This window comes from Crassostrea angulata, chromosome 6 (assembly GCF_025612915.1).
Source record: "Crassostrea angulata isolate pt1a10 chromosome 6, ASM2561291v2, whole genome shotgun sequence".
Taxonomy (NCBI): Eukaryota; Metazoa; Mollusca; class Bivalvia; order Ostreida; family Ostreidae; genus Magallana; species Magallana angulata.
In genome coordinates this window covers 36,136,385-36,151,479 of record NC_069116.1, presented here as the reverse complement: position 1 = coordinate 36,151,479, position 15,095 = coordinate 36,136,385, and the positions used below count along the sequence as shown (strand labels likewise).

At 33.7% G+C, this 15,095-nt stretch overlaps 1 protein-coding gene across 1 annotated transcript in view; it reads right to left on the bottom strand.

Annotated features, from left to right (window-relative positions):
* LOC128187479 (N-acetylglucosaminyl-phosphatidylinositol de-N-acetylase-like) overlaps positions 1–15,095 on the bottom strand; it is a 105,992-nt gene that overhangs the window by 5,513 nt on the left and 85,384 nt on the right. The window contains exons 5-6 of the mRNA XM_052857912.1: positions 2,007–2,038; positions 710–840 (exon numbers count right to left, since the gene is read on the bottom strand). Coding sequence (XP_052713872.1) covers positions 710–840; positions 2,007–2,038 — 163 coding nt within the window. The remainder of the gene's footprint in view (positions 1–709; positions 841–2,006; positions 2,039–15,095) is intronic.

Here is a 15,095-nt window from a genome sequence, read left to right as displayed (position 1 = left end):
AACAAGTAATAACTAAAATTATAATCATCAGAGGACACCTGCTCCAAAAACTTTAACCAGCTCAAAAAACCTTAACTTTCTCCAGCATCCGAAACATACAGATCATATTCAGCATTTAAGCCTGTCTGGTGCATCAGTATCATAAGACGCACCATCCATGCAATTTGGTGAAGTTAGGACCAGTAGTAACTTGGAAATTGCTATCAAAGGGCACCTGCACCAAAAACTTTAACCTGCTCTAAAAACCCAAACCTCCTCCAGCATCTGAAATTCATGGCCTAGATTCAGCATCCAGGTCTTTCAAGTCCATAAGTAGGTCAAGATGCATCATCCATGCAAATTTGCTGACAATAGGACTAGTAATAACTTAGATACAGGACCTGCAACAAAAACTTTAACGAGGTCGGGTATAAGCCCTGACTTTGTCTCGATGAGCTAAAAAGTGTAATAAAGTATTTGGTTTTTCAAATCACCTCCTCTTGAAGCATGAATATTTAATTTATTGTATCTTAACAAAAACGTAAGTACATGTACATGCAAGAAGGTAATATTTGACATTTTATGATGATCAAACTATAAACATGTATTAATAGAAAATATAATATGATCTCTCTCTCTCTCTCTAAAGTTATTACTTACAACAAATAAAGTAGAAGTATGCCATTACATGTAAGATCTAATATAATAGCATAGTTAAACAACTACTTACCCATCCTTTTAATAGTCCCCAAGGTGAAACAACAGATAAATATTGAGATGTCAATATGGTTAAAGGAAGATCCAGAATGGAGACATATTTCCGGAAGATGCTGCTACTCTTTAGATGGAATGCCCGCAAATCTGAAACAATGCTTTTTAAATGATAAACTAGAGGTACTGTGAGCAAGCTCACAATTGATACCCCCCGCTAAGAAAAAAATCATAACGCGTGTATTTTTGCTATTATAGAAAATTTTGGATGAATCTATTTCACTGTCCATTTTCTATAAATAACAACTGCTTTATTTTTGAAAACTGTTAATTTTTAGCTTCTAATATTTCCATTAATACAAAACATGACACAGACAGAATTAAGCTTTTTTGAAACAATGACCTTGAACTTTCTCAATTGACCTTGGGTCAAGGTCATGACACACCCTTTAATCATAAGCAATCTTTGTGTGAAGTAAGAACTTCCAATGTTTCTCCATAAGAAAGATATGGACCGGACACGAATTTTGCATTTTTTCTGCCAGTGACCTTGACCTTGCCCAAATGACCTTGGGTCAAGGTCATGACACATCCTTAGGTCATTAGCAATCTTTGTGTGAAGTAAGAACTTCCAATGTTTCCCCATAAGAAAGATATGGACCGGACACGAATTTTGCACTTTTTTTGCCAGTGACCTTGCCCGAATGACCTTGGGTCAAGGTCATGACACACCCTTAGGTCATAAGCAATCTTTGTGTGAAGTAAGAACTTCCAATGTTTCCCCATAAGAAAGATATGGACCGGACACGAATTTTGCACTTTTTCTGCCAGTGACCTTGACCTTGCCCAAATGACCTTGGGTCAAGGTCATGACACACCCTTAGGTCATAAGCAATCTTTGTGTGAAGTAAGAACTTCCAATGTTTCCCCATAATAAAGATATGGACCGGACACGATTGCACAGACAGACGGACAGACAGACAGACAGACAGACGGACGGACGGACGGACGGACAAGGTGATTCCTATATACCCCCCCCCCCAAACTTTGTTTGCGGGGGGTATAATGATAATTAACTATTCCAGCTCAAATAAATGTGACAGATAAACTGTCAGAAATATTGATCCATTGATATCTTGATAACTCTAAATGAAGCATGGAAATTAATATTCACTTATATCGTACAGAAAAAGACTTTGTTTAGTGGAATTTAATATAATATTAAAACTTCTTGTTAGCATGTTTGTAAAAAGACGTGTAATGCTCCTTCCAACCACAGTCTACATTCAATGAAACATTCACAAACTTAAACTTACTGTTGGGAAGAATCCCTTTGTTGCTTAAACTCCTAAAAATAAATTTATTCAAATATTAAGATGATATCAATAAACATAATTTACAGTATATAGCAGTATTTCACTTATTGTTTGTCCTGCTTGCTAATATAATAATAAATATGGAGCAAAAACAATCTTGCATACAGCATTTACTTCTTTATAAACATGTGTACTTAAAATATCAAGTAGGTACATATTTGAAATGAAAACCAGTTTTACATAGAAATTGAGTTTGAATATTTAGAACAGAATTTGGTATAAATTTAACACACTGACAAATTTTTTGTTATTAACAAAAAAATGTCCAAATGCCACATTGATCACCTGAGCAACAGTAGTCGCAAGTCAGCTTAATTTAGTCTAATACAAAATCTAGCCAATTTAGTAAAGTACAGTATGTCTTTATGTGTTTTAAAAGATTTTCAAATTTTTCTTCATGTATTCCTATGCTGAACATTGACCACCTTCTGGTGCATCCATGATCTTTGTTTCAATGATTAAGAAATATTTAACCCTTTGTATGCTGACTTGTTTTACGGCAACTTATGTCCCAGTACTGAGTTGTTTAAGAACATCAGCAACTTTAGTAGCATATCATATTTAACATGAAGTAATTTTAGTAATTGTTAGCTTACGCTGTTGAAATTTGTTACAGATATTGTTTAATATCAGCTCTCTCTGACACAAATTAATCAAGATGGATTTTTACATTTATGCCCATTTTTCGGTAACCATGGCAACATAAATTAAGTAAAATGAAGATTTTTTGATATTCAATGTTTTATTATGGGGATAACATCAAACTTCCCATAATTAAATGAAAACAAAATTAATACAAGTACTTTTGAGAAATTAAATCAAGAAAATAAAAAGAATTGCTGGCAAAATTATCAGAAATCAATTCAAAAAATTAATTTCAATGCATGTGTTAAATGAATGAATATCAAATGTCAATTAATGTCAATAAATTATAAATTCTGATAAAATGTTGACAGTTAATAGTGACGCGAGTTCACCTCTCAGTGGGCTAGCCTAATAGCCTCTTATAAGCTAGAACATAGTCTTGCTTGGTGTGGTATATCGCAAAACATGGCTCTATGCACAATGCCACATTGCATTGGCTACATTCATATAAAGTCTGCCTTCCTGGCCTTTTTCTGCCTTCCACTCATTTGCACATTTGCTACATATACAAAACAGTCTGCAGACAGTCTTAGTCACAACAATTTTTCTTAAAAAGTGGTGACCACTAAGCCTCTCCAGGGACTTGCCAGTTGCTGGTCTGCCTGCTACTTTTGTGTGGAACTCTATTATATTTTATGTTTTTATTATGGTGGGAACCAAGAGGCAAGGAGCCTGTTAATTATTTTGGTAACACGCTTTTAGGTAATTAAAGGTTACTTTTCATTTTAAACATTTCTTTTTTACCAAAGCCCATCTTTTGGCACTTGAATAAATGGCCATGCAAGCATGTATGATAAAGCTATATCATATACATGTAGTTAAATTTATTATTATATAATTATTTGTATGCATTTTAATGCGTTTGTAGGAAAACTGGTTTTATTTATCATGAAATGGCATACCTATGTCATCGTTACATCCTTATACTTAATGATTATTTGTTTATACTCCATTATTTGATGCTATTAAAACACATTTAACTTGAACACAACCTGAAGTCAAACACATGTTGCCAGGTAAAGCCATAGATTTTCATTGTATTTATATGCTTATTCCTCCTTTCCTACTACAGATGATGTCGTGACCTTCCTTGTTCAGGCAATATAAATATAAGTCTTGACAAGGTGAACTTGTGTTGCGTCTTCGGGGTCGAAGACTATTTAAGGAGAGAGGAATGTAGTAGTTGGGGTTATATGATATGACAGTGGATATTGGCCTGGGTAGCTCAATGGTAGGCTCCTGATTAGAGTTGCAGGGTTCCCAGCTTCGATTCCTTGTCCAACCATAGATTTTAATTGTATTTATATGCTCCTCCTTTTGTACCACACATTAAATATTACCACCAGAGTTGCTCAGGAGCTTATGGATCAGTTTTCTTTGAAAAAGCCTATGATTTCTTCACAATTTTCCTTGTAAAGGACATAAGTATTTAAAATGATGAGGGTCAAAATGTGAAAAAAATACTTTTTTCCACCATTTCAAAGTTTTCACTGCAAGCAAAGATCAATTCAAGAGTCCTAATAAATACATTCTACTTTCCACGTGCATGGTTGGAAAGTGATTACAATTTAATTCATGCATTTTAAAACTGCTTATCAATAAACTATATTTTTGGTAAAGTTTGGTTTATGTTGAAAACATTTCAGATCAACAGAGCACAAAATAAATGTTTATAGCAAATGCAAAATAGGAAAGTAGAATGCTGCAATGACTATCTGAAAATAGTTTGGGAACCTCTTAGGGTACCCGACGTCAATAAGAACGGACTGTGCCAGCTAGTAGCACCCATTACGAGACTCCATAGATCCATGCGAGCAACAAGTGGGTCTTCCGTTTGATTATAAATTTATGATAGGGTTGAATTAAAATGTTGACATTTGGTATGAGTTACTATATTAACTTCCTTTTAACTATTTTTAAAACTGTTTTTAGTTTTGTATTCAGTACAAAAATGTCTACAAAACGTATATGCTTAAAATTCCAAAAATAGAAATTTTGGAATCACTTCCGGTGACGACCGGAAGTGACGTCATCAACAAAAATGTACGTGATAAAAGACCTTGATATTTTACACTATTCGTGAAAGAACTATATATGATAAGGGTCAAAAATGGCTCCCTTGCCAATATTGATGATTTTTTCTCTGTGGGTAGAGTTAGTGGTAATATGTTTATATATACATAGTTTGTCTTGTTAACATGACTTTCAAGGTCATTTCAAGGTCACCAATTGTCTTAATGTAACGAGGTTGCATCAAATTACACTTCTTGGTCAATTTTTTATTTTTTAAACTTTTTTTCAAAAAACAATTTTGCTGTAAAAAATATCTGCAGGTGATAAGCTTTATTTAAAATTAATTTATTGATATAAATATATTTAGCATTCTATCTGTATTTGAGATTTTGAAACAGCGTAGCACCATCCTGACTAGTTTTAATGAGCCAGCATGTCATGACGTCATTATTAAAGACTAAAATCAGATCATATAAATAAAATCAATCATTATTAAAAAAAAAATTTTTTTTGATAAATAACATTGAAAAATATTTTTGTTCACATTATTTGTAACTTGAACATAATTAAATTGATCGGGGTATATTAATATGAAATAGCTGGCACGAGGAAACTTGACATCGTCTGGTTCATGTAAACATGGTAAAGGCTGCAGCTTATCAACTTTCAATTGAGGTACATGTATAAGTTAAGTATGTAAACTCAACAGTTTAAACAGATAAAAAGTGTTTACTTTCTTCGACATCAAAGTGATGTGCAGCCAAAGTGATAAAGAATTTCTCCAAGAAATATTTTTTTAATATATATAAAATTTACTAGACTTTGACACGTGCGTGCACGGGTTGAAAATGCACATGATATCGGACATTTACGAAATAGATACATCAACACACCGTATTGTTGACATTTACAGAACCAAGCTTTAAGCCTACAATAATGCTATTAATTTCACTACACTCTGCTTCGTTACAATAATCTAACTGTGTCTCGGGACAGGCCATCGCCACAGTTAAAATGCTTCCCATATACCCGTAATGTAGCAAATAATTATTCTTCATCACTTTTTCACCAACGTTTTTTACTTGCTTCGAATTAACGCACCATGTTACATGTTTTGTAATATCGTTTCTGAGTTTATCCATGTGATATTGTGGAAACATAAACTAACAAGAGGCCCATGGGCCACATCGCTCACCTGAGGAACAATAGTTATGATAAAATCAGCTTAATGGAGTCATAATACAAACAATCTGGACAATGTACAATAATACATGTAGATCCTGTATAAATAAAATCCATTTTCCCCCTGGATATTCTTATGTTTATAATCATTACCAGTAGTCCCTTTTCTAACAGGATGATTTTATAGTCATATCACATGTTGAGTATTGCAGTTCTCAAAAAGATCCTTAACAATTGTTTATATATGGGATATAAAGCTACATCAAACTCTGAACCTTCTTGTGAGGCCAAAAAATTGTCCTGGAGCCAAAGTCTTAACAATTATAAAGAATCATCTGGCTGATTAGTTTCTAAGAAGATTTTTAAAGATTTACTCTATATATTCCTATGTAAAACTTCGACCCCCCCCCCCCCCATTGTGGCCCCACCCTACCCCCAGGGATCATGATTTTCACATTTTCCTGAGGATATTCCACACAAGTTTCAGCTTTCCTGGCTGATTAGTTTCTGAGAAAAAGATTTCTAAAGATTTACTCTATATATTCCTATGTAAAACTTTAACACTCCCCCCTCCTCAATGTGGCCTCACCCAACCCCTAGGGATCATGATTTTCACAACTTCGAATCTACACTACCTGAGGATACTTCCATACAAGTTTCAGCTTTCCTGGCTGATTAGTTTCTGAGAAGAAGATTTTTAAAGATTTACTCTATATATTCCTATGTAAAACTTCCACCCCCATTGTGGTCCCACCCTACATTCAGGGGTCATGAATTTCACAACTTTGAATCTACACTACCTGAGGATGCTTCCACACAAGTTTCAGCTTTCCTGGCTGATTAGTTCCTGAGAAGAAGACTTTTAAAGATTTACTCTAAATATTCCTATGTAAAACTTCGACCCCTCATTGTGGCCCCACCCTAACCCCGGGGGTCATGAATTTCACAACTTTAAATCTACACTACCTGAGGATGCTTCCACACAAGTTTCAGCTTTCCTGGCTGATTAGTTTCTGAGAAAAAGATTTCTAAAGATTTACTCTATATATTCCTATGTAAAACTTCCACCCCCCGTTGTGGCCCCACCCTACCCCCCGGGATCATGAATTTTACAACTTTGAATCTACACTACCTGAGGATGCTTCCACACAAGTTTCAGCTTTCCTGGCTGATTAGTTTCTGAGAAAAAGATTTCTAAAGATTTACTCTATATATTCCTATGTAAAACTTCGACCCCCCATTGTGGCCCCACCCTACCCCCCGGGATCATGAATTTCACAACTTTGAATCTACACTACCTGAGGATGCTTCCACACAAGTTTCAGCTTTCCTGGCTTTCTGGTTCTTTTGAAGAAGATTTTTGAAAATTTCTCGAAATTTTTAATTTATTTCTAATTATCTCCCCTTGAAAACGGGTGTGGCCCTTTATTTTCACAACTTTGAATCCCCTTTGCCTAAAGATGATTTGTGCCAAGTTTGGTTGAAATTGGCCCAGTAGTTTTTGAGAAGATGTTGAAAATGTGAAAAGTTTACGGACAGACAGACAGACGGACAGACGGACGACAGACAAAATGTGATCAGAATAGCTCACTTGAGCTTTCAGCTCAGGTGAGCTAAAAAGTCTCCCGTGATTTAGTGTGAATGTAGTGCGCATGCGCAAGATTGTAAAATCCAAAAAATCCAGATGATTTCCGGATTTTTAAAAGGATTATTAGTTAGCGAAGCTTGATTGAGAAAAAATAAAAACAAATTGGAAATCTTCAAGTACCAATGATGTGTAAAATATATAAAACAAAAGACAGTAATCTTCCGATTTCTCGGTATTAAAGCCCAAAAATTCGAGTCTATTATCTTAATATATATATATATAGTATAATATATAGTATAGATGAGCAATATTGAATTAAGGTAGTCCTAAACTCGGCACTAAATGGGCTCAATCATTAAAAGCTTAGCTTTAATTGATAATTATACATTCTATCAATACATATACAAAAGAAAATATGCATGTTTGTTTGTTATCACCTCTCAGACGGGTGTACCCCCTTGCAAAAATTATTGACAATTGAAATTTGCCAGACGTCCGTTTTTCCTAAAAATAATTACCAATTTTGGGAAAATTAGAACTGAACATACAAAATAGAGTATAAATATTTATTTAAGCCATATCTCATCAATAATTTTGCGCAAATTGTTGTAAGTAAGTACGCTTTATGGACCTGATGTATCAAATAGAATACAAAAAATGCAATGCTAGTATCGCGTTTGGTAATATTTTTACTATTTTATTTCATGGTGTTTATTCTATAGATTGGGGGCATCAAAACAAAGAAGATATAAGCATACCTCAGATCCTGGTTAATCAGAAACTTCGTTTTTCATTTTACTTTAACAGAATCGAGTTTCTCAACATTAATAATTTCTATCTCTCATAGAATACATATATTACCGTTCTAATTACTTATTATTGTCATTGTTTACAACAGCGATGTAGAGCAAAATCAATATTGGGTATCTAAAACGCTTTGTAAAAGTCGAACCAATATTGTAAAATCCGTATTATGACGTAGTGCGATACTCGGACTACTTTAAGCAATATTCTTGGATACATTAAAAAAAATTATTAATATCTAGTGATATGCTGAAATCATTCAAAGCATTTGAAAATTGTTATAAACATACCGGTACATGAATACAGCACATGTTGATTGAGAAATCAACATTTAATTAAAAATTTATTAAATCAGAGGGAGATAAAATCAACCAATTAATGTTTTGTAAATCTTACAGTTAATTATTATTATCTAGTGATCTTTAATTCATTAAAACATTTTAAAATAGTTATAAACATACATGTATACAGCACATGTTGATTGAGAAATCAACATTTAATTAAGAATGTGCTTGTATTAAATCATAGGGAGATAAAATCAACTAATTAATGTTTTGTAAATCTTACAGTTAAATATTTGTATCAAGTGATGCTTAATTCATTCAAAACATTTAAGAATAAAGAGAAAAACAATAATTAAACTTATGAACTCTCTCTCTCCTTGACCTAGATTTTTTAAGTTACAGACAGAAGGTAGCACATTTAGTTCATTCATCCTCCATTGTCTGGTCACTTTCAGAATCACTAACATTCACTTCCCTATGTCTAGCATCATCAATGTTTGTTGTGCTAATTTCAACACAAGAGTTGTGCTTTGCTTCATGTCTTTCATACCCAAGGTACCACAGGGCGCTGGCAATGTGGGTGCAGCAGCCGACCACTCTGGCCCCAACTTTACAAGTGCAATGCCATCCACTGATCTGCTCCGGTGTGTACTGTATCCACAGTGTGAGACTGACTGGAAATGTCTTGATTGAATTTTCAATTTAATCAAAGAGTCACTTTCCTGGTGCACCATCAGCTGAAATGTTCCATCTTCATCCAAACGCTCTTTCAATAAAATGGGGCTTGGTGAATTTGGTAAACACCCATCGTAATGTTTCTTAAGGTCTTCTAAAGACAAGGATGGAAAGTTACAAAGGTTTTTTGAATCAACAAGTGAAAATGTGCTCCTTGTTCTCAGTAAGTTTTTGTTGTCAGCAACTAAAGCAGTTGATTTGGTTGCTTAGCTTTATTCAGCATTTCATTTGCCCATTTAACATCCTCCTCAGTGTTAATAGCAATGGCGGGTCTGTATTTGTTGCACAACAAGCAGGTGATGCGAACAAAGTCACCAATAGATGGAACGAGGGTGTTTGGCAACACCTTGTCCAAGAGCTTACACTTCTTAATTCTACCATTAACGGCCTCCACAATCCACCTCACTTTGGTAATCATTCTACTTAAGTTTGCATCTTCAATGGAGTGTTGCTTTTCTTTCTTTTTTAAAAAAGGTGGCATTCTCACATGTTGTTTTCCTCTAGAAATTCCAGGCATCTTAAAAGCCGCGATCGACTAGAAAGACATCACCATCTCGAAACCTTTGTCTCGAGTCTTCATTACAAGTTAAGAAATGTTTAGTGATAGAAGCATCACTATTTGATCCATCAGCATAATACAGCCTCAGTACCTCTAATATGTATCCATCTGTTCCTACAATCATCATAGGTTTTAGAAGGGATCTGTTCTTGTGAGTACAATAGCTGTAAGTGCGTCTTTGAAACTGGTAGTCACAGCTTTTCTGTGTGTGTGTGTGTGTGTGTGTGTGTTTATATATATATATATATATATATATATAATTATATATGTATGATCCATCTAGTACTACGACTGCATTGCTGTCATCTTCTCTGAAGAGTGTTTTTGCAGTTTCAGTGCAGTGTAAGGCGGCAAAATCTTCATGTGATAGATGACTGAACCCCAGGTTACTTGGAACGAAACTGGACATTAAACATTGTCTGGTGGTGGACTCCTAGGAAAACTCCTAAACATGTTCTTTTAGAGCGAATTTCTGTGTTTCTGATATCTTCTAAATTGATCTTTTGTAATTCCAGTTAGTGTTTCATAGTCTTCATCGCTTAATAATGCTGGAATATCAAAGTTCAACAGGTGACAGTTAACTCGAAGCATTTTCCTGATATGAGTAAACATCTGAGTGGGAGAACATGTCACTGGTCTTTGCTGCTCTCAGAAGATGAAGTGCATCGTTAGAAAAGAAATTGTTCTCCAAATGTTTGTAGCAGCATCTGCTTTTTTGGTGAATAAAAACGCCGCAGTTAATAAACGCCTGGGTTATTGCTGTTGATGGTATGTTAATAATGTGATTGCGTCTTGACGAATCTTTACGACAAATAACACACCATTTGTGGGATCTAGATGCAGCAGGGATAAGATGCACCGTTTTTGGACTCGATGGATTCATTATTTTCGTTTCATAAATAAAGTCAGGATCTGCTAAATCCTCTTCCAGATCTTGTTGAACATGCTGTACATGTGGAAGACTACGATACACTCTTGAAAAACATGATCCACAAATGACATCATCACAATGAGTTTGCCGTCCAAGGCGTTCCTGGATATATCGTTTATATGCCAGTCCTGGTGGAATATGTCACCTCGAGTTTTCTTTGCATCTTTTAAAACAAAAGCAGCATTGGTATTGTTTTAAATTAGGCATCTGTAAAAGAAAAAACAATCATTTTTATTAATCAGTTTATGATTTTTTTAGAAAGAAGTTAAGAGGTGCAGAGATATTTTTAAATGTGAAAAGGGGAAATCTACATACGCATTCTACATGTATTTTGTTTTCCAATTAAATACCTGTAAATTCCAAAACCTGGATGTTGTAAAAACAAATGTAATTTATTTAAAACATGTTCATATAAAATTAAAACATGTGTATGAATTGAGATAATATATGAAAGGAGTTAATTCAGCATTCATAGCCAAGCTACTAAAGATACGCATACCGGTACATGTATTTTTTTTTTCATAAATCCATTTCACTAATAATGTATATTTTTTCAAACTTATGAATATTCATCGGCCTACTAATTTAAACCTAAGTTATTGAGAACATCAAAAATATATTATTTAATGTTATAAAAATTTTATTAAGAATTTTAATGATGAAATCTGATGTTCTATATCTAGTTTAAACATGCCAAAAAAATTCCAATAATAGCTGTACTTTTTTATACCATATACTTGATAAAAAAAAACAAAACAAAAAAACATTGGTATGAAATTACCCAGAGTAGTAATTGATCTGCATTTTTTTTTAATAATTACATGTATTTCATAATGTGAGATCATAAACTGATAAAAAAAAATTCCGTCTTTCTTCATACAAAAAAAAAAAAACACCTGCGGCAGTGGAGACTTGAACTCTAAACTCGTATACTGCAAGCGAGAGACATACCACTACATTACAGTCGCCTCATAGCAGAAGGGGATTTCAACGTTGTATAAAGTTATTAGTGCGAATGGAAACTGCCCAGTGAGAAGTTACAATAGCGGAGCAAAACATGTAAACAGATATTTTAGGATATGAGGGATAATTTTATGGATTATATTAAATATGGACTTTGTGATGTAATTTTTAAATGTGTAAATGTAATCGATCTTATACAAGATACAAGAAATTTTATTTATCGGGGCTCTTGAAGGGCATCCTAAACGTGTATATGCTTGACTGTAAATATGTTTCACTTTTATCATTTATTATTTAAGCAATTATGTGCGCAGGTTGAAAATTTTACCCAAAAAAATTCATACGCCTCACACTGTATTCTGCAGATTGACTTATTTGATATAAAACAAATGCAATTAATGGAATTAACTTACCTCTGAACGATCTATTTTTAGAACATGGCATTTTCCGACTTTCAAAGTTGTAGAACAAGTCTCAATCGTACCGAAATAAAAAAAAAAAATGTCAGCGTTGTCCATCTATTTGGCTTTGCAGACGTCAACGTCATCAGAACCGTAAGTAGAATCGCCATAGCAACGACGTTATCTGATATAGTTTTAACAACAATATTGAATGAATTTAAAGGGGCATGGTCACGATTTTGGTCAAAAATTATTTTTTTGATTTTAATGTTTAAAATGCTTCAGTAAGGTATTTTTGATAGGCAACCAAAATTTAAATGCCATTTGTTGAGTTATAAGCGAGTTACAGAGCTTACAATTCCTCGCTATGTAAACAAAGCTTTTGTTTACATTTTGAGCGTTGAAGTGAAAATTCCAGTTTTAGACCTAAAATGAATGTGTTAATCCTTAGGAACTGTTTATTTATGCTTAAAATGAATAAGAATATAGACAAAGCAGATTGGAAATGATGTTTTACTGGTATATTGAACCTATGTAAACAAAAAACAGGACACGAGCCTTGTTTACATGACAAAGAATTGCGATCCCTGTATCTTGTTTAAAACTCATCAACGGGCACCCACATTTCATTTGATCATTAGAAATGCATTCATAAAGCATTGTAAATAATAAAAACAGAAAAATGAAATATAACCAAAATTGTGACCATGCCCCTTTAATAATAGCGCAGCTTTTCTTTTTGTCCATAAATGTAAAATAAAATTGTATTCATCATGTTCAATTAGCATTCTTGTTCAAAGCTGCGCTCATACTTAATTCTCTGTGTGAAGTCAAAAAAATGGCAGAAAATTTGCTTGATTTGAAAAACATAATCATTTTGACATCAGTTCTTATAAGGCAATAAAACGTCATCAAACTGAAAAAAATTGACACTTGTAAAGCATCAAGTCAATGTCTTTGTAATGCCAGTAACATGAATATATATTTATTGTAAAAAAAATTTATGAAAACAGGGGGCAAATATGCACTTCTATCATATATAGTTATTTCAAAAAAATCCGTAAAAGAATATTCGAGATATTTGAGTTTTAAAGAAAAATGTTATGAAAAAAAAGAAAAATAACTAGACACGGTCTCGTTGCAAGCAACGAAGAGGTCTTCCGTCCAATATTTAGAAGGAGAAATGACATTGCTTTTCATCTTCGTTAACGAAACCTATCTGGAAAATATGGATGGGATCTAAAAGAGCTATGGATAAATGACACTAGACACCTCTTGATCCCTAATTTGAAGGATCACGCAACATATCACAAAATATTTGACAGCTTAAAGTTATTACTTAAAGACTTTAGAGCCCTCTCTGCCCCTAATTTGAAGGGCCAGCCCATTTTTCGTGATGTTAAATCCCTAATTACGTAACAGAGGAGCAAACAATCATCATGTAAAGATAAACAACGCTACGATGAACATAATTGCTTCTATTACGTATCACAAAATATTTTACAGTTTAAAGTTATCAACAAAAAACTTTAGAGCCTTATCGGCCCTCTCTGCCCCTATTTTGAAGGGCCAGCCCCTTTTTCTTGATCTCAAATAAAAGCTCTTGTCATTTCAAACACAATTGGTTCAAAAAGTGTTTCCAAATTATGTACCGTTCTCGAGACATTTGGAAAAGATTGCTTTAGGGGCCAACCCTATAACTCCTTTTAGGGGCTGGATAAAAAAGAAATTATGGTTGCATATCGTTTAGCACATTATTAATAACACCTTTTGTTCAATATTGCATTTCAAAATTTTTCTCCATTTTGAGATATTGATGATCAAAATTTTGGACTTCTGGGCTGCGTTTTACAAAAGAACTTACGACAAATCATAAATATTTTCAGTCTCCTGGAATGCTCTTTGACTTACAAAATTTATATAACACCATTAATTTACCCTTATTTTGAATTCTGTAATTATATTGTACAGCAATTAAATTCAAAAAATTTATTAGTTTTGTGGGTTATGGTTTTTTCCTGCAATGTTGCTACCTTCGTATCCCGAATGACTCACCAAATAAAGTATTTCATTGTTTAAATAACATAAAGTTTCAAAATATGTTATAAATGTAATTATTCACTTTAGATGCAAACATTATTGCTTTGACTCTTTAATGATAACAATTTTTATCAAAGTTTTTGCAACATGAACAAGAGGCAATTGGGCCACATCCATACATGTTAACTCTACCGATTTATGTGGAAGTCTACCGCTTTTAAGCTCTGTCTCCCGCCTACCGCTTTTATTAAAAAATCTACCGCTTTTCTTCAAAATACGTTCCTTGTTTTGATAGATAGTCATTTTGAAAGCCATTGTGGTAAAAAAAATCTCGTCGGGTTTGAAATTAGCGCATGACTTTGAATCAGAGGCACACAAACGCTTTTTCAAGCCGGTTGAATAAGTTTTTAAGCATGTGTTTTACATTGAACGATGAAAGAAGCCACCTCCCGTGATAATATTAGTTACAAGAGATGTTGATGTTGTCCTTGCCAAGATAAAAGAAGCTTTGCAGTTTCACACGTGGCTTTAACGATGACTAAATATTTCTTTTAACTTGGCCATAACAGTAAACTTGACATGCAGTTTATTGCAATGCTGCATGATTTGTGATAAGCATGTAAACATCGTTTTGATATTGAAAAAGAATATACGATTCCTACAAGTTCTTACTTCTCTTATATGTTGAATTTTGGCAACTTAACCTTTTTTTTCTGAACAAAGGCAATTGGTAAAGTCTCTGCTATTTATTTTTAGAGGAAAATTTTTTTTCCTCTAAAAACAAGATATCTGTGAGCCAATGCTCACTAGTGATACCCCCGCTCTGATGTGAATATGCAAAATAAGCAAAGTCGACATTTAACAGAAAGCTGGCATCCGATTGG